Here is a 25592-nt window from a genome sequence, read left to right on the forward strand (position 1 = left end):
TTGCAATTTGATCTTTGAATGTACCCCTTCCACTTTGTAAACAACTAGATCAACAAAATTAGGGCTATTCAATCCAGGCATTTTGAGGACACAAATATTATTTGTCAACATCAAAAAATACCATGGCGTGCAGGAAAGGAAAAGGAGGAGGGATGAGGAGGATGAAGATTAAGAAGCAGAAGGTCTGGGTGACTATCCACTGGGAAGAATTCCCTACTGTCTCTCTCATGAGCTATGTGACATCCAGAGAATAGTTCTCAAAGCCAGGAAACACCCTAGTCTGCCCTCTGCCATTCGCGCTTATGTGTTCTTGAACAAGTCACTTTAATTCTTTGAGTCTAAGTACTTAGGAGGAAATGGAAACAGTAATACTTTGCTTTCCAATTCAAAAATATTTATGAGGACCAAATAAAAATATTTTACAAGCTATGCAGTGTGGCTGAAATTTTAACTGTAGCTCCTTCTCTATAGCTGCTCAGGAAGGGAGCCCAGCTGATGCAGGACCTTCCTTAGTGACACTTTAACCTTCTTATTCCTGAGACTATAGATCAGGGGGTTCAGCATGGGCGTGACCAGGTTATTCAGGACCTGAACAGTCATGTTGAACTAGGGCTTGGAGGTGGGCTGTAGGTAGATGAGAACCACTGGCATGTAGAGAAGCAGAATGGCTGTGAGGTGGGCACTGCAGGTGGAGAAGTCCCTGTGGCAGCCCTCAGTGGAGTATATCTACAGGATGGAGAAGACAATGCGAGTGTAGGATGTGAGGATCAAAAGCAAGCAGCTCAAGGGCATGAGGCCCATGCTGATGAACCCCACCATCTCCAGGGCCGAGGTGTCTGCACAGGCCAGCTTCAGCACCACTGGGATGTTGCAGAAGTAATAGTCCACCTCATTCAGGCCACAGTAGGTCAGCTGGGAAGTGAGAATGGTTAGAAAGATGGCCTGAACGCAGCCAGAAAGGGAGGTCCTACCAGCTAGGATGGCACACGCTCTGGGGCTCATGATGACTATGTAGCGCAGTGGGTAGCAGATGGCCACAAAGCGGTTGTAGGCCATCACCATGTACAGGAAACACTTGACGCAGCCCAGGAAGTGGTAGAAGAAGGGCTAGGATGTGCAGCCTGCGTAGGAGATGGCTCAGCTCTCGCCGGAGGGGTAGAACAGCATCTTGGGGGAACTCACCAAAGGGAACAAGATGTCAAAAACAGACAGCTTGCACAAGAAAAAGTACATAGCATGTGAAGCTGTGTGTGAAGAGACAATTGCCAGCAGGATGAGCAGGCTGCCTATGAGGGTGAAGATGTAGAAGGACAGAAAGAGAACAAAAAAAATGGGCTCCAAGATAACAGGAAATAAGTTGCATTAGATATCAGAACACTTGAGACCAACACTTAGTATAATGGCTATGTCACTGGACTCCCATGTAGTCAGTCGACTGTGGTTTGATCCCCAGACCCAGTGGCTTAAACTCATGCCAGGCACATGTGCGTGCGTGCCCAAGATCCTGAGAGGAGGGGCCAGCAGTTAGCATAATGGCTATGTTGCTGGACTACCATGTAGTCGACCGTGGTTTGTGTCCCGGGCCTGGTGGCTTAAAACTCACGCCGGGCGCGTGTGTGCGCATGCCCAAGATCCCAGAGGAGAACAGAAGAGAAGGGATTGCGGTGTGGCCATCCCCTCTGGGGGGTGATTTCTCGCTTTCTGTCGCTCTGTCTCTCTCTGTCTGTCTGGCGAGTGCACATGCCCTATAGCAAAAACCTCTCCAAAAAAAATAATATATAAATGATACTGAGAGGGGAAAGGAGGAGAAGGGATTGTGGCGTGGCCATCCCCCGGGGGGGTGATTTCTCACTTTCTCTTTCTCTGTCTCTCTTTGTCTTTCTGGCGAGTGCATGCGCCCTATAGTGAAAACCTCTCAAAAAAAAAAAAAAAAAAGAAAAAAGAAAAAAGAAATCAGAACGCCTAATTGAATCCTGGCTTTGCCACTTATTAACTATATCAGTTAAAAAATTTACATAAAATCTTTCATAGACACAGTTTCATTATCTACTAAGTGGATAATTATTACTATAACAACAACATCAACCATAAAATACCCTAGTGTAATATAAAGTTCATGACATGTCTGTGAATATGTTTACAGGTAGAACTATAAACCCTAAAATGTCTTTCTCTATTGTTTGTATCTTAAACTTAATCCTTCAAATGCCATTCTTTAATATTAGTATTTTGTAGTATTTACAAGTAAGCGTTATTAAATAATATTGAATAGACTTAGATCATATCCTTTGCAGATTATCTTTCCAGCATTGAGATGTTTAAGATCCCCAACTCTATTGGGAGATATGATTCTGGTTCTTCCTGTCCTTTCACTCTTTTCTAAGTGATTTAAGTGACTCTGAAATATCAGATAAAAGAAACAAGAGCAAGGAAAGCATCAAATTCATGTTACTGCGATGAGGTAAGAAATACGGTAACCTGTGCAGGGAAAAGGCAAAGAAGAGCACTAACAAGACAGATTATACATTCAAGAGCAGGGGATGGCGTCTGAAAGATAGAGACCTCTTCCATTGGTTACTCACTTAGTAGTGCGATGATGACTGCACCCATACCTGTGTGGACATGGTCATCAGTCACTTAGCAATGGGGACACAGCTGAAATATGTGCTGTGAGGGCACTTGTCACGTGTGAACATCACAGAGGGCACTCACACAAACCTAGATGGTAGAGCCTACTACACACCTTGGCTGCATGCTGTAGCAGATTGCTCCTAGCTGCAAACCTGCACAGCAGGTGACTGTACTGGGTACTGTAGAGTTGGAACAAATATTTAGTAGGAAAGTGTTTGCATATTGAAATGTGTAAACACAGAAAAGGTACAGTAAAAATACAGTATAAAAGATAAAAATTGGTACACTTACAAAGGGCACAAACCACGCGTGGAGCTTGCAGGACTGAAAGTTACTCTGCGTGAGTCAATGAGTGAGGGGTGAATGAGTGTGAAGACCTGGGACAGTATCATACACTAATGTAGACTTTATAACACTGTCCACATAGGCTACACTAAATTACAAAATTTATTTCTCCATAGTAACCTTAGCTTAATATAACCTTTTTAGTCTATAAACTTTAAAATTTTTTAAACTCTTTGACCCTGGTAGTAACAGTTACGATAAAACACAAATTTGTTATACAGCTGTATACAAATATTCTCTTTACCTATATCCTTATTCTAAAAGCTTTTTTTCATTTTCAAATTTTAATTTATTTATTTTTTTACTTTTGAAAATTTTGTTAATTAAGACACAAATGCACATAAGTCTAGGTCTACATGAGGTCAAATTTATCAATTTTACTATCTCCCACCTCTGTATTTTCCACTGGGAGGGCCGTGAGCAAAACAAAGTGAGATTAAATCAAGCACAAGAGAAAATGATGCAACCAAGAGACAAGATAAAATGAGCTGTGTGAAGCCACTGCCAGTGTAATGTGGCATGCTGTTTACTAGTAAACTTTTTATAAATAGAAGGGATATACCCTAAAATAATCACAGAAGGTATAGGTAAGTACATGATCCAGTGGCATAGTAATTTATTATTGTTACTGAGCATTATGTATTATACATAGCTATGTTGCTATACTTTTATATGACTGATAGTGCTTGGGTTTGTTTATACCAGTGTCACCACAAATTCATGAGTACTGTGTTGTACTACAATGCTGTTATGATAGTCTTGGTGTTACTAGGCAATAGCGATTTTTCACCTCTAATATAACTTTATGGGACCACCGTCGTCCATGCCATCCACCAGTAATCTAAACATCATTATGCAGTGCTTGACTTTTACACGTATACACACACACACACACACACACACACACACACACACAATATTACAACTGCTCACTATGCTCCAAGACCTGGCTCAGCACTTCTCAAACATGATTTCTTTTTAAAATATACTTACAAAAAGAAACTAGTGTTATTATTACTACTCCCATCTATACATAGGAAACTGAAGTGCAGAAGAATTAAGCAAGTTGTCCAAGGTTACAAAAGTAGTATGTAACAGAGCTGTTTCATTCCATTGTTAGTGTTCTAAATTACTACAAAATTCTGCTCTCTGTCTCTGCTTTCTAAGACAGCCTGTTCCACTGCTAGGCACTGGCACCCTTCCAGGTGGGCTCACATCACTCAGGTCTTCATGTCTTAGGTCTTCTTGTCTATTTCCGCCCTTGATTCAGGGAACATGTAGTTAATGTCTCAGTTTTGTGGATGATACAAGGAGCATTGCCATCCATTAGACATTAAACCTACTATCAGCTACAGTGCAGGAGCCTTCAAGCTGTACAGCCAATTTGACACAAGAATATCAGTCATGAGCTGTGACAAGTGCCACTGGGAAACATTGTTAAAGAGAATGACCAGCCAGAAACGACCACTCACATACCACCCTAGAACTGGGTAAAAAAAGGAAGACAGTAAAGAGAGAAACAGTCACATTCCGAGAGAGAAATGCTCCTGACAATCTCACTTGGTCCTAATTCTAGTTACATCTGACTAGTATCTTTGAGCAACTCAGATTCCTGTGAGCGTTTCATTTCCTCTCCATGGTCAGCAAAACTCTCTGAGTTTTCTTGTCCTTGCCTATGATTAGACATGATAGTTCATGATTCTATAATCTTATTAGATTTTTAAGTCCATGTCAGGAAAAAGAAGTTCTCACAGACCAGTGAGGTCCCTGTGTGGAGATCCATTTGTCTGTGAGGGGCAGAGGCTAACAGGGAGACACAGATTGAAGTCTGAATGCTCACATGGTTCATCTGGGAATGCAGTCAAGTTTTCCAAGGTCTCACATTTACTGTTTATGAGCAGAGTAAAATGTGCTCCAGCCAAAGGACCTTCAGTTCTCCTATTTATAAGGAGTTGAATCTCATAGCATTTGCACAGTTGAGACCTGTACCCACTCACTCTCCCTGGATTGCCTTTCTGGAAGTTCTTTTCCCATTCCCTTAAGCCCTACTTGGGACTCAGTGATAGCTCTGAGGGAGCAATTAGTTTGTCAACCTTATGCATCAACAATCATGAAATAATGGTGATGATATCATCAGGAAGGGGTGCTCTACAGTGAGAAATCCATTCTCTAAGATCAGTTGCATGGTATGTGAGGCTCCAAATCCAGCCTTCAATCCCCTGCTGTGCTCTTTGGTTGCCTTTTACACCTTCAAGACCTTGCTTGAGATAGCTTTTGTTTCACCACTTTTAAATTATCTATACATCCCTGTGATTCTTTGGTTATCTCTAAGAAATATTCCTAATTAAGACAGAAATCTAATCGGCAATGATTTATCATATATTTAATATCATTATGTGTCCTTGAGTCATTATCCTTTTCTTTTTTTTTTCTTTTGGAGTGATTTTTGCAATAGGGTGCAGGCACTTGCTGGAGAGACAGAGAGAGACAGAAAGTGAGAAATCACCCCCTGGGAGGATGGTCATTCCACAGTTCCTTTTCCTTCATTCTCTTCCTGGGATCTTGGGCAAGCCCAGGATGAGTTTGAAGCCGCTGGGTCTGGGACTCAAACCGTGGTTTGTTATGTGGGAGTCCAGTGATGTAACCACTATGCCATCTGCTGACCCCCGGTCACCGTTTTTAAAGAGGAATAGTCACAAACTGGGCACATTCAGAGGTGGCAAACCAGTATAAATATGAAAGGGCTGTACACTACCTCGAAAGCAAAAATGATTGACTAAATACTAATATTCAAAGAACAATTCACTGTAAGCACCTACTATATTCTAAGTGTTTTCCTAAAGTTTTAATTATTATATTTAGTCCTCAAAAGAAACTTCATGAAGTAGGTGATATTATTTGGCAAAGTTGAAAACATCAAATGACTTAAAGATTATTCAACTAGAAAGGAACTGAGTTGAGACTCTAATTTCAAAGTCAATACTATGTAAGCTATGGTGAATTCCTGAGATTTGGGTCTTGGATCCAAGGAAGAGAGTGATACAATGTGGTATTCCAGTGCTTGCAGAGTCGTAGGTAGAGTTGCTATGCATCACTCCATGCAGAGACTCAGGAATCCTGGGTAGATGTGATAAATTTATTTTTAATGTAGACATGAATTATTTATTGAAACATGCTAACCATTGAGATAAGTCATCTTATGATATAATTATCTTCTTTTGCTGGAACAATTCAAGACAATGTAGAAAATGATATTTTAGGTTTGCCATTAAAGATATTCTCAATCTGATGAATACCTTGAGTTACTTCAAATTTTTTCCAATTCTGAAATTATTTTACTTTGCTTATATTACACAACTTTTCAATGACATTGGCCTAACACACAAAAAGGGACAGCTTTAAATTAATAGTGTTAGAGTTGGATGGCAGTGTAGTGGGGTCACATAGGAGGGGTCCAGGATTTCTCTGACCACACAGGGTCCCAGAGCACGTGCCTGTGATCCAGGCTGGCTGAGACTGGGGAAGTCATGGCTCAGGACTCTGTTCTGGGTGCCTTTCTCTCTTTCTTTCTCTTTCAGTGTCTCTCTCTGTATCTGTGTCATGAAAGAAGTAGATGAAAGCATCTTAAAAATCATTAATAACACTTAATTAGTTATAATAATTCAACTAACCCCTATAGCAAAAGTAGTTATGAATATGTACATAGTAGTTACAACAGTAACTTATAATTCCAAGATTACTGTTAAATCATTAAGAACAAATAGCCATGTTATGGACAATCTAGATAGTGTTTGGGTAGGATCTCACAGGATGGAAGCAGCCTGTCAGGATGTCTTAGTTGGTCACAGTTTTAATAACAGCTGACATCCACTATGCCTTTTCTATGTGCTAGAATTGTGTTGAGGGCTCAGCATGCATTATCGCTTTAGATTTTTAACAGAAACCCATTAGGCAGGAAATATCTCCCCAACTTTTTTATAGTTAAATTTAGTCTCAAAGAGTTTAAGCAATTTAACCAAGGTTGAGTTGGTGAAGGTCAGGCTGTATCTCAAGTGGAGAATGCTGCAACTCTTCCCTGTGATTTGTAAGTAAAAGAAAATTCATTACTAATTCTGATGTTCAGATACTTAAACTAACATCACTTGACATTTGTGGTGGCTCTAGTTTTCCAGTGTACTTTTATGTTACTTTAATTCTCAAGAACTGTGTAGATTGGTGCTTCTTAATCTCATTTTACAAATGAGGACATTAGAACTTGGAGTAACTGTGGCTTTCTAAAGTTAGGCAGAAGAAGAGCCTAGACAACTCCCAAGATCAGTTCTCTTTCCACTACATTATTGCAGCTTCCAAATGACTCCACTGGAGAGCAGCTGTCCTTGTATAAGGGAAGAATTATTAATAGGTTCATTTAGAGATTTGGATAAGTCTTTGGTGTGTTCTTACAGTCATTACTTTTTTTTTTTTTTTGAGGTTTTGCTATAGGGTGCATGTGTTCGCCAGACAGACAGAGAGAGACAGAGAGATAGACAGTGAGAAATCACCCCCCGGGGGGGGTGGCCACGCCATAATCCCTTCTCCTCCATTCTCCTCTCGGGATCTTGGGCACACACGCACACGCGCCCAGTGTGAGTTTTAAGCCACCGGGTCGGGGATGCAAACTGCGGTTGACTACGTGGCAGTTCAGCAACATAGCCATTACGCTAACTGCTAGTCCCAAGGTCATTATTGTTTGTGTTCACTGACAAGGTGATGGCCTCAGAATATGGAGAGAAAGTCAGAGAGAGAGAATCTGGTGAACACATGGTTTCATAGGGAATAAGTCCTGCCAAAAAGGTCAACAACTATTTCTCAAGAGAGCTCTCTTGCCATGATAAGATTTATGGGGAAATTTGCATTATATTTGCATTATCCTTTTTTCAATCAGAGAAAACACCTTGCCTCCTTTTACTCCTTTTCCTCTTCTCTGGCTATTTAAGTAAATCACTGACATATTCCAGGAACAACTGGTTTCTTAGGTGGTTTGTTTTTGGAGCTACTATACAGTAATAATTTTTTTTAGCTGTCCTTTTTTATTTATTTATTATTTTCACTTCATTTTCTTCCATATATTTAATCACATTATTATTTGTCTTATGAAATGGATATTTCAACAGGTGGACATTTCTCCCTAGTACTGTTGATAAAACTACGAAATATCTTCAACAGATAATACCACACCTCTTTGTGCCATTAATGCTTTGCCTCCCTGTCCCTCCCCCAAATGTCCTTCCTCAGACCCTCCTCTTTCACACACACTATATCTGGTATTTTCATCTATATACTGTGTATCTATATCCTTTAGACAATTAGTTTCAGTCATAGAGTGCAGACACTTGGTATGTATTAAGTGGGGACATACAATGCCTCTCCTTCATAGCATGGCTTGCTTCCTTCTATATTCATCCACTTCCTGTCAAAAGCCAGGATTTTTTTTTTTAATTTTTTTTTTTATGGATGAATAGTATTCCATTGAGTATATGTGCCACAGTAATAATTTTTAAAAGCACCGGTCATTTCTTGAGAACCAATTTGGTCTGTCCAACAAAGTAAACAATTTTTTGCTGTGTAGATTTTTTTTCTTTCTTTTTTTTTTTAGAAAACACTGAGATAAAACACAGAATGTGTTATTGGATTGGCTCTGAATCAAATCTTCTGACATCTCAACTACCCTGAAGAACACTGAAGACATTTATAGAGCATATTAAATAATAGTTGTACACCTCATAATGTCTAAGGCAGCTGCTATATTTCAAAAGAAAGTAGCATTTCATTCAGAGCTGCCCAGAGCTTGAGTGACATAGGTTTCCACATCCTTTTTGAATTGGAGTAGTTGCCCCAAACAGAGTCAGGTTAGTACAACAAAAGTTTTATGTTCATACCGAACAGGCTCTGATATTTAATGGACACACTTGTATAGAGCAAGACTCTTTGCTCTGGACCCTGGGTAATCACAAAGGAATTGAGAAGCCATGATGTTGACATATCTGAAGTAGGGATAGTGTTACACTCTAAGGATTGATCAAAAGTTTAACAGGATTCTGTAGTGTGAGGCATCTGATAAACTGGAGGTGCCCAGCTCAGCTCTCTATTCCGACTCAGTATTAACACACGCAGAGCTCCAACTAAATAACTCACCCTTCAAAGAAGCCTTTAGAAAATACCCCTGGGAACTGAACAGGGTGGGGGGAGGGAAGTCCTCTGAATTATGCTGAGGAGCAAAATTAATATACAAAGGAAAGAAGCACTTACCAAACACAAGAATGTGAAGCTCTTTTTTTAAAAAGATGTGTATGAGAGTGTTTGTAATTTGATTGTCATGCACTTCATACATACTTTGAAAAACTATTATGTGTTATAGAGATGTGAAATGACTGAATGTAAATGAGGAAAAATGTATGTTTAAAAATGATCTATTCCAGGGACCAGCAGTTAGCATAATGGCTATATTGCTGGACTCCCACGTAATCGACCACGGTTTGCGTCCTGGACCCGGTGGCTTAAAACTCATGCCAGGCATGTGTGCGTGCGTGCCCAAGATCCCGAGAGGAGAATGGAGGAGAAGGGATTGCAGCGTGACCATCCCCCCTGGGGGGGGGTGATGTCTCACTTTCTGTCTCTCTGTCTCTCTCTCTGTCTGTCTGGCGAGTGCATGCATTCTATAGCAAAAACCTCTCAAAAAAAAGAAAAAAAGAAAAAAGAAAAGAAAATGATCTATTCCAGGGACCAGCAGTTAGCGTAATGGCTATGTCGCTGGACTCCCACATAATCGACTGTGGTTCACGTCCCAGACCCGGTGGCTTAAACCTCACACCTGGCACGTGTGCGTGCATGCCCAAGATCCCAAGAGAATAATGAAGGAGAAGGGATTGCGGCGTGGCCATCCCCCCAAGGGGTGATTTCTCGCTTTCTGTCTTTCTGTCTCTCTCTGTCTGGTGAGCGCATGCGCCTTATAGCAAAAACCTCTCAAAAAATTATTCCAAAATTTTTTGCACGAAATAAATTTTTACTATCATTCCTTTTCTCCATCAACTTTTCAAAGTCTCCTTGTACATTTTCTATTGAATGTGTATCACTTTGACCAAACAGATAGTAACAAACATTACCATCCTAGGTAAGGGGCCATCTGTACTTATAAACTTGCTGCAATGCAACACACAAGCTATTGGTTAGTTTTCACATTCCCAGATGGAAACAGATATTCACACACCAGCCCAGCACCTAAAACAATGCTAAAAATAAACATAAAAACTAAGTCATCATGTAACATTGCAAGCAATATAATATTTCCAGGACTTAGTACCCAATGCAATTTTATCTACCTGCTCTTGTAATACTTACATGAAAGAGCTGTTGCTCTGGGAGGGAGATGTGTGGCAGAGACAGTGAGGGGGGAGAGAAGAAAACCTTGGTCTGCCAGTGTGCTGGCCAGTCTGTGCAGGTGCTGGCACTCATAAATGGTGAGTCTTGATTTAGAATTGAATATTGTACTGGTTTTTAAAATGTTCACAAATTTATAGTGAAATTTAGTCACCCAGCTTTTCTTCAGATTCCTTTCTTTTGGAGCCAGCAGGTGGCATGGTGGTTAAGAGTTCTGGACTCCCACATGGCTGACCATGGTTCGAGTCCTGGACCTGGTGAATTGTTTTCTCACTTTCTCCCTCTTTCTCTGTATCTCTCTCTCTCTCTGTTCCTCTTTGGGCAAATTAAAATAAATAACTAAATATAGTTAAATAAAATAATTCTTTAAAAAAATCCTTTATTTCTTCAATGTAGTTTGTGTGTGTGTGTGTGTTTTATTTTTACGATTTTGGCATAGGGCACATACACTTGCTGGAGAGATACTGAAAGGAAAAGTGAGAAATTATCTTCTAGAGGGGATGAGGATGCCACAATCCCTTCTCCTCATTCTTCTCTTGGGATTTGGGGCACATACACACATATGTGCTCAGCATGAGTTTCACATAGCTAAATTTAGGACTTGAACTGCAGTTGACCATAAGAGAGTCCAGAACCCTAACAACCACACCACCTGATGGCCCCTTAGATGTCTTGTTTTAAGGTACAGTTTTACCCCTTACTGTACAGCCACTAATTATTTTATTCTCTCTGTACCTCATATCCTGACTACTATACAGAGTAGGTGATCAAACACATGTGTTAAATAATAATGCACAAACCAGTATTTGCTTAAACTATTAATTTCCATTCCTTTTGAGCCTTGTGTTTCTGTTATGCCAATTAGGACTGAACTGCAATGGTTCTAACTCATCTTATGGCCATGGCTCACTGTTTTTAAGTGTTGAATCCCTGGCCATGGCTTTGCCTCTTCCCAGTGTAGCCTCCTTCCCTCCTGGGAGGGGTTTGCTCTCTGCTCAATTGCATAGCAGTGTGTCCTACACTACTCAGTGTCCATGATTTAAAAATGTTCCAAAAATTTTTAGAGAATTGTTGTGGAACTGTTCCTTGCCCACTTAATTTAGACAGTTATTTCTTGTCATATGTTCACAGGTGATAGTCAAAGAAAAACTTAGAAGATTTAATACTGAGAAGTTAATGGACAGAGTCACGCTGTTTGAAATGTTCTTCTCTCATGTCACTTGAGTCAAGACTTCTAGCATAGTGCACAGGTCAACTGTGTGTTGCAGAAACTATGAAGCAGCACTGTGTGATGCAGGACTATAGAGGGAAGCCAAATGCTAATTGAGATGGAATGATGGAATTCTTGCCATGATTCCCTGAGCACTCTGGGAAACTTATTCCTGTTCTAATTCTGCAGCGTGAATTGAGCAATGTACTCAGAGCAGACACCAGGACAGAGCCTGAGAGCAATGATCGAGGACTTATAATACTCTTGGGTACCTTATACTCTAGACTACAATAATATTATATAATCAAATGATGCTGGAATTGGTGAAGCATGACTACCTAGGCTGAGGTCATTGGTAGCACTTATGTATAGAATGATCCAGACTTGTGCTCTAATATGCAGTGGTCTGCTTCAGAAGAGACTCAACGAGGTTTTCAGAAGTTCTGATGTAATCTTAAGGATTCCCATATTCACACGAAGAGCCCTGTGTTGGAAGGGGAACCTTAAATCTTGTGTCATTGCCTGGGTCCAGCCTTTATGTGTGTGGAGGGTGGGTGGGTTGACTCATTGGAGGCGGCGCAGGAAAGGAAGAAGACTAAGGCCTCAGTGCCATTTTTATGCACGTCCGCAGTCGGACACCCCCAGAGATTGCTCTCTGAGGAGTGGCAACTGCTAGGAATCATCATGCCCTTTTACTGAAAATGTGTTACATGCAAGTAAATGGGTGAGGGGATATGTGTTCTAATTATAGTTTAATAGGGATCATAGATTCCATTTAGGGTTGGATTAAGGGTGGGTCTATTGAGGTTTTACAGTTGTTTGTTTGATATAGGTGGGTCTCCATGGAATGCAGTTTTGGGAAAGCGGTTCCAGTAAGCAGAGATAATTATCAGCTGATGCGGCAGCAGCCATCTTGTGATTACTGAACACGATGCTGAGAAAAGAAAATCTCAAGTATAGATATTAGTTCTTATGGATTTTAATAAAGAATTATATTTATATAGTTTTATAGGGATTTAAAACTTAATTTAAGAAATCCTAATATATTTATCTATTTCATTTGGTGAGGTCGGGAGTGTCCTGGGCCAGTTTTGGCCTAATCCTATTTTATGTAAAGAAAAATTATCTTTAAGTTTATGTTAAATATATCTTGAAGGGCCTTCTAAAAGTCAAAATTATTTCTGCCTAAATAGAACTTCAGCCCACCCTCTATTGTGACCATGGAAATAAAGCATTGTAGTTAACAGTAGGTAATCAGGGCCGAGGGAAGTAGTCTGGAGACTTTTGGGAAAATCTCATCACATACTTAAGAGAGTTATGTAATTTTTTATAGTAGTATATTAGGGAGTCAGAGGAGGGTCACTTCTCTGCAAGGCTACCAGTTTCCAAAGCAAATAGTAAGCAGCCTTGCTAACATGCTAATTCAACCTAAGTTTTATTTCTAGGTCAGGAAGACACACAACAGTGGCCTTGCCAATATACCGACCCGACCTAAGAGGTAAAGGTCCAAAGCTCAAGACAAATCCTGGGGCCCTACTGGGTCAGACTCCTCCATGTCATAAGTAATGTTGCTCTCTCCAACATACACTGACTGTGCCACTTGTCTTGTACATCATTAAAACAACTAAATTTGATTTGTTCTTGTTGTTGTTCTCACTTAGTTCATTAGTGAGAATGAAGTGAAGGAATTAACTGCTCCATAGTGTCCTCGTGTTGCAATCCACTCCTCATCTCAGAAGGCAAGCATTATGATCACACATGTCCAGTGTGTAAAGAGAGACCTTGGGATGACGACTCAGGACTTCCTCTTATGACTTCAGCATATAGAGCACTGCTCTGCTGGCCTGAGCTAATGAAAGGGCTATCGTTTTTGAGTTTTGTTTGTTTGGCCAATTGAGCAAGAATTAAAGAAAAATTCTTTCTTTCTGTCTCATTATAATCTTAGATTTTCCACTCAGTCCTCTGTGTTCTCATCTATTTAACAAGATAATTTGAAACATAGTTATTAAACAGTCACACAGGGTCACAGAATTACCATTTCAGATTTTGGAGGGAAACTAGAAGTCGTCTAGACCAGGGGTTGTATCTGCCTTTGATGCAAGAGTCATCCATTGATGCTAAAACATCTACATAAAAGTTTGAGGCTGAGAGGATATTTACATAATTTTAAAGAACTCTCTCTCCAAAAGAAGATCATTGTAATTCAGATGGTAAAATAAAAGCTTTTTAGATGAGTAATCTGGCAGACACATTCTGAATTTAAAAAATCGACATTAATCCCATTAGTGATAGGATAAATTCCCAGCAAGTGCCTCATGACTTGATGTACTGGGACAAGCACAAAATCATTCATGGGTTCTTCTTAGCAAAACTGTAGAACCTGAATCAGGTGGAAATATCAGACAAACTCAAACTGATGGATGTTCTACAAAATGCCAGGCCTGGAATTATTAGAAAATTTAACATCTGGAATACAGAGTGTGACTAGGGAATTAATGCAGGAGAAAGGAAACTAAAGATGAGTGACTTGATGCAACATGTTTTCTGGATTGCTTTTGCTTTTTTTTTTTTTTCCCTTTTTTTGTTTTTGTTTTTGCTCTTTTTTTGGTATAAAGAACATTATTGGAATAGTTGCTTAAATATGAAGAAAATAGATTAGATTACAGTATCTATGGATACTGTAAATATAAACCAGTGTTTATCCTCTAGTTTTGATAACTGCATTATTGTTGCATAAGCAGGTGTCTTTTTTTTTTTTAAAGAAGAGCATGTAATATACGTAAGGTAATGGAGCATGTCTCTGCAGCTCATGTTGACACTGGCTCAGGGGAAGACACATACATAGACACATATTCACACACATGTATGAGAGAGAGGGAGAGGAGAGGGGGAGAAGATAAAGTAAATATAATGATAAAATTTGGGGATCTAAATAATGGGCATGTATATATTATTTGCATCACTTTTCCAGCTTTTTTGTATATCTAAAATTATGTCTAAATTTTTAGAAGTTAATTTGATGAAGCTTCTAGGGATGTTTCATAGAACAGAAAGTTAAAAATTAAGTCATATTTAACTGACTTATGTTTAAAAGTTTTCAGAGTTTTATGTTAGGGCAAATAAAACTTGTGATTCAATAGTAATGATCTCTTGCAACAAAATGAATTTAGTTTTTTTACTTGTTCAGAGACTAAGTAAAGTTATGTAACACTAAGCTCATCCATGAAGGTCTCAGTGGGCATAATAACTTTGTAAAGCAGAAAGAGGACAGAATTGCAAATCAGAAGACCAGGAGTTTACTTTTTGTAATGCCATTTACTAAGGTAATGTCTAAATCCGGGTCCATGGCTACAAACTTAGCCATGTAAAGAACAGTGAATCAACTGGGGAGAAGATAGACACAGGCCTAGTTAGGATGACATTTTAGTGAACATTAGAGGAAATCTATTATGGTAAAATTGAAGGGGATTTTCTAAACCCTTGTAAACTTACATGCATTTATTAACTTTTAGTATTGCCACATGCTTCTTTGTACTGACAAGTGGTAAAATGCTTATAACAAAAAGTGTATGTGTGTATTTAAAGAACAGAGAAGTCGAGATTGTAAAACACTCATGCATTTTTCAACATTTGTCCACCAAAAAAGAAAGGGGAAAAAAAGAAATGGATATTCAAGGTGGCTGTGACTGTTTTCCTTCCCAGTGAAGAAAATATTTGAATTATATAAACCTTGCTATAAAGAATAGTTACTAAATTTTTAAATGTTTATATTAAACGGATATGTCAGAATTTAGCTATTCATTTACATGTTATCCTTAAACAATTGACATTTAATATTTAATACAATTATAGCCTACCTGGGAGGAACTTCAGTCACTAAATTTTCTTAAAGTTGGATTAGTATGATTTCTATTGATTAAAATGACAGTGATGACCTTGTTGTTTTTCAATCACCTTTGTTGATAGACAGGAATTGAAGGCAACAATTCTCCATTATAAAGTGCCATTTTACTTCAAAAATACAGCTAGTTAGCACTTTTAAATTCTCTCTTTTCCTTTACTTCTTTCATTTCTGTCTCTCTAGTGAGTACATGTACCTAAAACAAAAAAAACTCCCTTACAAAAATGTACACATCATATTATTTTATTTGTAAAAAATATTTTAAAGACATACATAATTCTTGAAAGCATTAGAAAATTGGGATCAGCAGTTGGCATAATGACTATGTCATTGGACTCCCACATAGTCAACTGCAGTTTGAGTCCCAGACCTGGTGGCTTAAACTCATGCCGGGTGTGTGTGCATGCGTGCCCAAGATCCTGAGAGGAGAATGGAGGAGAAGGGATTGCAGCATGGCCATCACCCCTGGGGGGTGATTTCTCACTTTCTGTCTCTCTGTCTCTCTCTGTCTCTCTGGTGAGCACACACACCCTATAGCAAAACCTCTCCAAAAAAAAAAAAGCATTAGGTAATCAAATGTTTCCTGGTAAAAAACATTTTGTACACTGTAAAGATACAGTGATTAAATGTAAATTTAAAAAGTGTTAAAAAAGTAATAATTATAAAATTTTATAGATATTAAAGTAAGTAAATAGGGAAAAATAAAATTGTAGTTAATACAACAGAAAAGAAATTAGATAATCAAGGATTAATAGGATGGCAGGATTATTAACTTTGAGAAATATTTGGATTTGCAGCAAAAATATGAAGTTTACTTTGACATAAACATTCCAGCTGTATTTGGAATAGTGTGACTGGAGGAGTCCGACCCGGTGGGGCCCCAGGATCTGTCTGAGCTCCCTCACTTCTGGTCGATTCAGTACGTTGGCAAGGCCGCTACTGTGAACCCCCCTGGTCTAGGATTTTGCTCCAGAAACTGTGGCAACCTCGCTGGGAAGAGACCCCCCTCTGACTCCCCAATATACTACTGTAAAAAAATTACATAGCTTTCTTATACATCCTGAGTATACAATAAAATCTTCCAGGAAGTCCCCCGATGGCTCCCCTTTGCTCTGATCACTTACTATTAATTACAATGCTTTATCTCCATGGTCACAATAGAGGGTGGGCTAAAGTTCTTTCTAGGCAGAAATAATCTTAACCTTTAGAAGGCCCTTCAAAATACATTTAAGGTAAACTTAATCCTTTCTTTACGTAAAATAGGATTAGGCCAAAACTGGCCCAGGACACCCCCGCCCTCACCAAGTAAAACAGATAAATATATTAGGATTCCTCAAATTAAGTTTTAGATCCCTACAAAACTGTAAGTATCATTCTTTATTAAAATCCATAAAAACTAATATCTATTCTTGAGATTTTCTTTTCTCAACACCATTCCCAGTAATCACAAAATGGCTGCTGCGCCGCATCAGCTAATAATCATCTCTGCTTACCGAAACTGCTTTCCCGAAACTGCATTCCAAAGAGACCTACCTACAATTGCGGAACTGCACTAGACCCACCCTTAATCCAACCCTAAATAAAATCTATGTTCTCTATTGTTAAAACTCTATGAGCTAATAATTAAAACATGTAGTCCATCTTCCATTTACTTGCATGTAACACATTTTCAATAAAAACGCACGATGATTCCTAGCAGTTGTCACTCCTCAGAGTGCAATCTTTGAGGGGTGTCCAGCAAAGGACATGCATAAAAAGGCATCGAGGACTTTGTCTTCTGTTCACCTTCGCTGTCTCCATCTAGATAACCCATCCACGCCGAGGCTAGACCCCGGCATGTGACTACATAAACATTCCTAAAAACCTTATGGTCAGAAACTTGATGGTCTGTTGGGACAATGCAGACAACACAAGCTGGTAAAGAGGCTGCCTCCCATGCCTAAAGCAAGGCCTGGGTTGAGAAGAAACTGTGAGCAAGGCCAGCGTTTATGAGCCCTAACTCTCTATTGTGTTGCTGTACTGGCCTGCACTCAATTTCTCTGCCGTGAGCTTTACTGTTATTTAGGTACCCTGCAAGCATAAAATAACACCCCAAGACTTACTGCAACTTTACAATAAAGCCACTTAGTGATCCTGTAGGAATGCAAATCCCTAACTCTGGGTGAATGGGAATTATCTCCTGAGACACACTCCACCTGCCTGGTAAATGTCAATAAAGAGTGTTGCATTCACCTCTCCTACTGGGGATTACATAGATAACATTAGAAAAGTTTGAGTTAAGGGAAAGCTACTAAATTGGTGAAATGACCTCAGTAGCTGGGGAAGGCTTAGGGACTCATCTGTGAGGCATTGATACCCCAAACAAAAACCATGAGGCACCTTCGATCTCAAGACAAGGGAAGATCGCTGTTCCCTAAGCCACAGCATTGTATAGAACAGCACGTAGAGGATCCCAAGTACACAGTAACCTTTAGGTCAGTCATTAAGCTGCTCACAAGCCCACATTCCTTTCCCATGTAGGTAATAGGCTCACCCCCTTAGCTGTAAATTACCCCAAAAGTAATATAGATATTTCACTTTAGTATATATTAACCATGTCTTTACTTAACAAGATAAAATTTCTATCTAGGCCTTTGTAACCGGCAATGCTGCCGCCTCAGCCCAGGGCTGAAGTTAACAAGCTGACCTGGGACTAAAGTTATCAAGCTTCCTGCAAGCCCCCTCTTCAAAAGACCCTTTCCGGTAATCAAGATCTAAGAAGAAAATACACCAGACAAATGGACTCCTTCATTCTAAGAACTGTGTTTGGCTTCATCTGATCAATCAGAACAGTGCATCATGTTTTATTATTATTGTTTCCATACTTTGTATACCCTGTTTCTTAGAGTAAATCTTTTACTTACTTCCTCTCACCAATCCTACTCCTGTAAACTCCTTCAGTAATAAATATGTATGTCTCCTAGCCATCAGGGCTGCAGTCTTGAGCTGGCTCCGGCTGTAGTTGGCTGAGAACATGCTAAAGAGTATTGAGGTCTCCATCTAATTATTCCTGCTCGCCTATGTCACCTTCCTGTGTATGAGTCTTGACCCACCCCGGCTGGAGCAGGCCTCTGGCAGGTCAAAGTCCTAAAGGGCCCAAATTCTAGCTCCTTTCAAGTTAAGCTCTGTGATTTGGGGGAAAAAAATTGCTCGTGTTGACCCATTCTTCATCCTCTATAGAAGACTTCAGCAGAGTTTTGAGTTGTCAATAAAATTTTCAATACTCTTTTCATTCAGGTAGATTATAAATCTATTACAAGCAGGTGCCATGTGCAACCCACTTTCTTCTCTACTGTTGGCAGATAGTTAATACCAGACATACATCCAGAACTTGACATTTGTTGGAAAAAATGCAATCCATGTATGCACGAGTAAACAGACAAATGAATGCTTTTGACCAGGAAATTGGTATTCCACACCAGCTTCCAATATTAATTGAGTATTCAGGGCATTTAATGCTGAAGGTCTGATAGGTGCCAAGTAGAATAAACCATTGTCAGCCATATCTTACACTGTTTGTGGTCTCTCAGTTTATGGCTTCCTTTCTCCTGGCAACAGTTCTTACCCCTGTTCTTTGGGAGGACTGCCCACAGCCATTCTCCTGTACCTGCACCCTTGTAAAAGGGTTATGTAACTCAGACAAGGAAACTAGATAGGAAACATTAGCTGAGGGTCCCAGAAACAAAGTCAGCTGAGGCTGCATCCCCTAGTAGCAGAGCCCTTAGCTGTCCTACAGCTTCTTCATCTAAGATCTTCCCTAGTTTCCACCCTTCTTGGTTTCTGGAGCTTCTCTGGTTTCCACTCTTCCAGGACTAGTTTTTCATCAGTTTCTTAAATTCTCTGAGCTTCTATGGTCTGTAGGAAGTCAAGCCTGCCAGTAATATGTAGTGAAATGATGTTAATTTTATCATAAAACAATATATACAAATGAAAAAGCATTAAATAAAAGATAGATTGCAAAATTTGTCCACTATATGTGTCAAAGGAATTTTTTCATAATTATTACTACACAGAGAAATATTTTACAACAAAAATTAACTAAGTTCTCCCTTTCTCTCTCTCTCTTCTGCATTTATTTCTAAGATCTAATTATACAAACAGGTTAATTGCTCCCTTACCCATTAAGATCCCTGAGTGGGGGATTAATACCCAAAGGAAGACCAAAGTTATTTAAAAGTCTCCTATGTTTGGAGGTGTTTTCAGTTCCCGTAGTCTCACGGGAAGTCACTGTAAAGATGCTGAGCACATTAGATTTGTGACATTTTATTGGAAAGTGACCATAAAAGAGATTTCAGACTACAGGCAGATGGTGATTTAGGCAGGAGAGTCTCCATCCTTTTGCTGGGGAAGGACGGGAAGCTCCACTCAATAGTACTGGCCCATCATGTTCCCTGTTTGCCATGTAAGTGACCAAATTTTGCCCGTCACTTTTTACCTTGGTCTTCACTCTCTTCTCATTAGCACCAGCAAAGAAAGAGATGAGTGGGTGGGTAGGAAAGACAGACAGATCAGAGGTGATTAATAGAGGCTTAGGCAGTAGAATGCATTCATACATTCATTATTTAAATATCTGTGTTGGAATGGATAGAACAAGTACAAAAGAATAAGAATTTTTCAAACTAAATAATTTGTAAAGAAGTTGTTACTCTCTCTGACCTGTGTCTTCTGCACCACAAAATTAGGTTGTTCTTAACTTGGACCTGGCTGGGCAATTCCAGATTTGGAGAAGGAGCTGGAGGCTGCCTGTTACAAACAGGTTCTGAGGCTGATGATCCAAGAGAAAGGGGCTTTGTATGCAGTGTTCGGTTCATTAAGAGATTCCTAAGACCCTCCTTCAGGCTGCGTTCTCACAGTTGACCCTCACATCTGAGAAAACGATGTGGGAAGATGTATCTTTGCCTTTGCAGCAGACATGATCCTAAGTGACTACAGGGCTATGTGACCAAACTGTCTCACAGGAATGTGAGAAATCTGGATGAGCCTTTGTTTAGTATAAAAACGTTGAGCCTTTGCATTGTCCCTTAGAGTCACGAGTGTATTCGGAATTAATACACTGTCATACTGTATGTGAAGAATGGGAGCTGGGCAGCCAGTCCTGAGGCTGCTTGGTGAGGCTGTGCTGAGGAATGTCTGCAGGCAGGCTGCCCTGCAGAGATGCTCAGAGGGAGATGCCGGCAGAGCACAATGGCTCTATCAGGGAGCTCTGCTCCGTCAGTGCCTAGGTCTTGGGCTGCTTCTCTGTTTTATTGAGCTAAACTCAGCTAATTTATGGAAGTACTCAACTTATCTTATTTTTCTTTTCCCAGACACCCAAGAGCTGATTCTCCCATAAAAATGAGAAATCACACAATGGTGACTGAATTCATCCTGCTGGGGATCCCTAAGACAGAGGGCCTAGAGACGACCCTTTTATTCCTGTTCTCGTCAATATATTCATGCACCCTCTTGGGAAATGTGCTCATCCTTACGGTGATCCTCTCCTCCTCTCAGCTTCACACTCCCATGTATTTTTTCTTGGGGAACCTCTCCATCTTAGACCTGGCTTTCTCTTCAACAACTGCTCCTAAAATGCTGTTGAACCTTTCAGGGCAGAGTCAAAGGATCTCTTTCCAAGGCTGTGCTACCCAGCTCTTCTTCCACCATTTCCTGGGCTGCACTGAGTGCTTCCTGTACACAGTGATGGCCTTGGACCGCTATGTAGCCATTTGTGACCCCCTGAAGTACACGGTCATCATGAATCCCAGGGTCTGCTCCATCTTGGCCACTGGCTCCTGGCTGGGTGGCTCTGCCCAGGCCATTACCCTAAGCTCCCTCACCTTCCAGTTACCCTACTGTGGGTCTAATGAGGTGGCCTATTTCTTCTGTGATGTGCCTGCGGTGTTACCTCTAGCCTGTGAGGACACATCTGTAGCCCAGAGGGTAGGTTTTACAAATGTTGGACTTTTGGCTTTTACATGCTTATTCCTCATCTTTGTTTCCTACATTCGCATTGGTGTCTCCATATCAAGGATTCGCTCAGCAGAGGGCAGGCATCGGGCTTTCTCAACCTGCAGTGCCCACCTCGCTGCAATTCTTTGTGCTTATGGGCCAGTGATCATCATCTTTCTTGAGCCCAATCCCAGCCCATTATTTGGTGCCACAATTCAGATCTTCAATACTCTTGTAAGCCCCATGTTGAATCCATTTATCTACAGCCTGAGGAATAAGGATGTAAAGTCAGCCTTACACAATATATTTACTAAGACAGGTTTTGTTGTGAAAAATACATGAAAAAACTTAATATTTTTCTGGACAAAGTTGATTCTTCATATCTTTTTTTTTTTCTGTAAGAGGAAGACTGATAGAAAGGTAGGGAAAGGCAGAGAGAGAGAGAGAGGTGTTTTTGATAGTGTCTTCCATGACATCCTCCTTCTTGTTCCAGCCTCTCAGTTTGCTAATATTTTAAGTGCATCCGCCAGATCAACTTTTTCAGGTTGGCATAGATCCAAACCCAGTTCTCCAAGGTGGCCCCAGGGTCACACTGCAACACCCTGCCCCTGTGACACAGCAACAGGGCTTCTTTCTCCATTTATTGGGTCACATTCTCAACCGAGGCAGTTAGGAATAAACTATCCTCTTCACCAACCTACCACTTAGCCTCATTATTTTAAAATTGTCTGTGTTATGTCATGGTATCAGTTAAAATATATTCACAAATATAGAGGGAAGGGAGGACTCCAGGAAAAAAATTGAGAGAGCCTAAGCTAAATGGAAGCCTAAGCTAAATTTCCACATACTTTCTTTTTCTGAAATTAACCTCCAATTTCTGTCAATCCATACTAAATCTCAAACTACCTTTTGTATTATTTAAAACAAGATCATTCCAGTACACAGTTTCTTGTGTTTTTAAGATTTTTAGTGTTCCAATTCACTGGGATCTGCATATTCTCATGGCATTTTTAGAACCTGATGTTGTGCCGTGGTTGCAAAGTTCCCCAGAGACCACCAGGTTGCCGGTCCCATGTAAACACAAGGGTCACTTTTATTCAGGCTTGAGCCAGGACTCCCAGTCTTACCAGCCCAGCGGGTCAGAGTTGAGAGCTCCAGTGTTAGTTGAGCTGGGTTTTTATTTGGCTGTTAGGGAGGAGGTCGAGGGGTGCTGAGGAAAGCACTCAGGGGACAATACATTGGTTGTAGATTACAGGGAATGTAGCTGTCTCTGGTTGATTGATTATTAAGCTGTTGAGTTAGGTAAAAATTACTTTAAGTTTCTGGTATCTCCTTTGTTTCTTTCACTGGTCAGTCCCAGTAGGGTCATGGTCTCATGACTTTTCTATGTGTCTGGCTCGCCTTTTTTTGAAATGGTGCCATCCCTCAGTAAGGTGGGACAAAATGGAGTCATGGGACAAAATGGAGTCCCTCTGGTTCTGCTCTGGTCCATCACTGAAAGGCCATAAACCTGGATTATTTCTCATTTGCCACTAACATGATCAACTTCAGTTTTGTAAAACTGATTTTTAAAAGAGTCATATTTAAGAAAGTGATTTCAAGCTACTTACAGAATTTTAGAAAAGGACGTTATGTCTGCTATTGAGCTAATGTTAGGATTTTTGTTTAAATACAAGGAAAAATAAAAAATTCTCCCCCTATGAGAAATTTCTTTCAAAGTAAGATTTAGGGGCCAACACATGGTGTAGTGGTTAAGGCGCTGGACTCTCACATGACTGACCATGGTATGAATGCTGGACCCAGCGACTTGAAAATCACACCAGGTAAGTGTGGGTGCATGCCTAAAGTCCCAAAGGAAGAATGGAGGAGAAGAGATTGCAGCATGGTCACCCTCTTGGGGAATTGTTTCTCACTTTTCCTGTGACTCTCTCTGGAGAGTATATGTACCCTATGGCAAACACCTAAAAATAAGTAAATAGAAAGAAAGAAAGAAAGAAAGAAAGAAAGAAAGAGTAAAGAAAGAAAGAAAAAGAAAGAAAAAGAAAATTTACATGATTTAATTTGCTTTCTTTAATTTCTTTGTACTCTATCACTAAAGAGAAAAGTGCATTTTATTTGTAAAATGTATGTTAACTGTTATAACAAGAATATTTTCATTTCTTTTTTCTGATACAGTTTTCTCTCTGAATATAGCCAGTATCATGGCTTCTTTTGTAAGCAAAATCTTTCTTAGAAAGAAGCAGAGTAGGGACCAGCAGATGGCACAATGGTTACATCAATGGACTCTCCCATAGTTGACCACTGTTCAAGTCCCAGACCTGGCAGCTTCAAATTCATGCTGGACACATGTGTATGCATGCCCAAGATCCTGAGAAGAGAACAGATTTGAGGGGATTGCAGCATGGCCATCTGTCTCTCCAGCAAGTGCATGAATCCTATAGCAAAAATCTCTCTTAAAAAAACAAAGAAAAGAAAAGAAAGAAGCAGAGTATAACCAATAGAAAGAAAGAAGGAAGAAAGGGAAGGGAAAAAAGCAGAAAGGAAGAAATAGAGAGGGGGACAGGGATGGTACACAAAAGAGAAAGAGAGAGTAGAAGAAAAGGAAAAAAGGAAAGGAATGGAAAGCATTCCACAGTACTGACCACTGTACTTTAAAAGTAAAATCAAACTTTAGAAAAGAATGCCCATATCTTCAATTCTGTCTAGCAACGCAGGTGATTGAAAGTCAGTTCTCCAAGTGGAAATCGTAGGTTAGCATTCTTAGCATGGAGTGAGTGAGCTAACAAGAAAATACTACATGGGTCCAATGATAGCACGTGGCAGTGCACCGTGCTGTGCCAGAGAGCATCTCTATTGTGAGATACTGTCATTGCAACCCACAGGCAGTTAGGTTGTTTTTCCGGTTAGAAATCAATGGACACTACAGTAACTCAATTTTAAGAAACTTTAGTGATGCTGAAATTCCTTTCAGATAAACAATAATTGGGTTAATATTAAATACCTCAAGTGTTTAAAGCTAAAAAATTTAAATAATAGCTTAATTTTCCCAATGTCTTTAATATAAATATTAAAACACTAATAACTATTTATTATAACAAAGTTTATGTAATTCAAATGTTCTGTTCACTGGGAAAGAAAATCGTTATTCTGGTCTTAAATAATTATTTTTTCTTTTCTTGCCTTCTCTTTTTGGCAGGCAAATGTTCAAGTGGGCATAAGAGTGTTTCACAACCTTTACTCCTCTGTTCTTTAAACACACACAATTTTGTTATAATCATTTTACCAGTTGTCAATACAAAGAAACACACAGCACTACTAAAATTTAATAAACACATGTAACATTAAAATGCCTTAGAAAATCTCTTTCAATTTTACCATAATAGTTCACCTTTATTGCTCATTAGTTGTAATTCACACTTGTCCTGTTTCTGTCCTCTCCTCCATCTCCTTTGCTGTTCTTCAGATGGCCAGGTTTGTAGACTAAAAGCCAGGATTCAGAACTTTCCTTCCTGAATGGCAGGACCAAAAGTAGAATCCCATTTTATTTATTTATTTATTTATTTATTTATTTATTTATTTGCCATTGGGTGACATGTGAGCTCACCAGAGAGAGACAGTGAGAGGGAAATTGAAAAACCATATCTCAGAGGGGAGCACCACTTCACAATCCCTTTTCCTCCCTTCGCCTCCTGGGATTTGGGGCACACACAGACACACACACACACACACACACACACACCTGGCATGACTTTCAAACCACCAGGTCTGGGACTCAAACCATGATCAGTCATGTGGGAGTCCAGCACCTTAACCACTATGCCATCTGCTGGTCCCAGAATCCCATTCTTTCTCTTTGCAGTGCAGCTCTCTTTCTACTGTATGAGCTTATAATGACAACTGTAAATGTCACGGATCTGATGCTACATGACTTTATTACATCTCTAAACAGGTCATCATCACAAAGACAACTCTAAATAAAACTAACTTCATGTCATTGTAAGAGGGTATTTCTATTGAGTCACAGGTTTCATTTGTTCTAACATAAAACATTGAAATAAATTGATTATATATGAAATACTTAATTTCTAGCTTTCTGTTCTATGAAACATCTCTTAAAATGTT

General features: G+C 39.7%; 1 protein-coding gene and 1 pseudogene across 1 annotated transcript; one reads left to right on the forward strand and one right to left on the reverse strand.

Moving 5' to 3' along the window:
- Positions 1 to 726: 726 nt before the first annotated feature.
- Positions 727 to 20353, reverse strand: LOC102479052 (olfactory receptor 149-like; annotated as a pseudogene).
- Positions 20354 to 20876: 523 nt separating this feature from the next.
- Positions 20877 to 21812, forward strand: LOC102479474 (putative olfactory receptor 10D4). The gene has a single exon (XM_006169979.1). It carries the CDS (start codon positions 20877 to 20879, stop codon positions 21810 to 21812), a length of 936 nt encoding a protein of 311 aa, XP_006170041.1.
- Positions 21813 to 25592: the final 3780 nt, after the last annotated feature.

Source organism: Tupaia chinensis, unplaced genomic scaffold, assembly GCF_000334495.1.
Source record: "Tupaia chinensis unplaced genomic scaffold, TupChi_1.0 Scaffold147980_1, whole genome shotgun sequence".
Taxonomy (NCBI): Eukaryota; Metazoa; Chordata; class Mammalia; order Scandentia; family Tupaiidae; genus Tupaia; species Tupaia belangeri.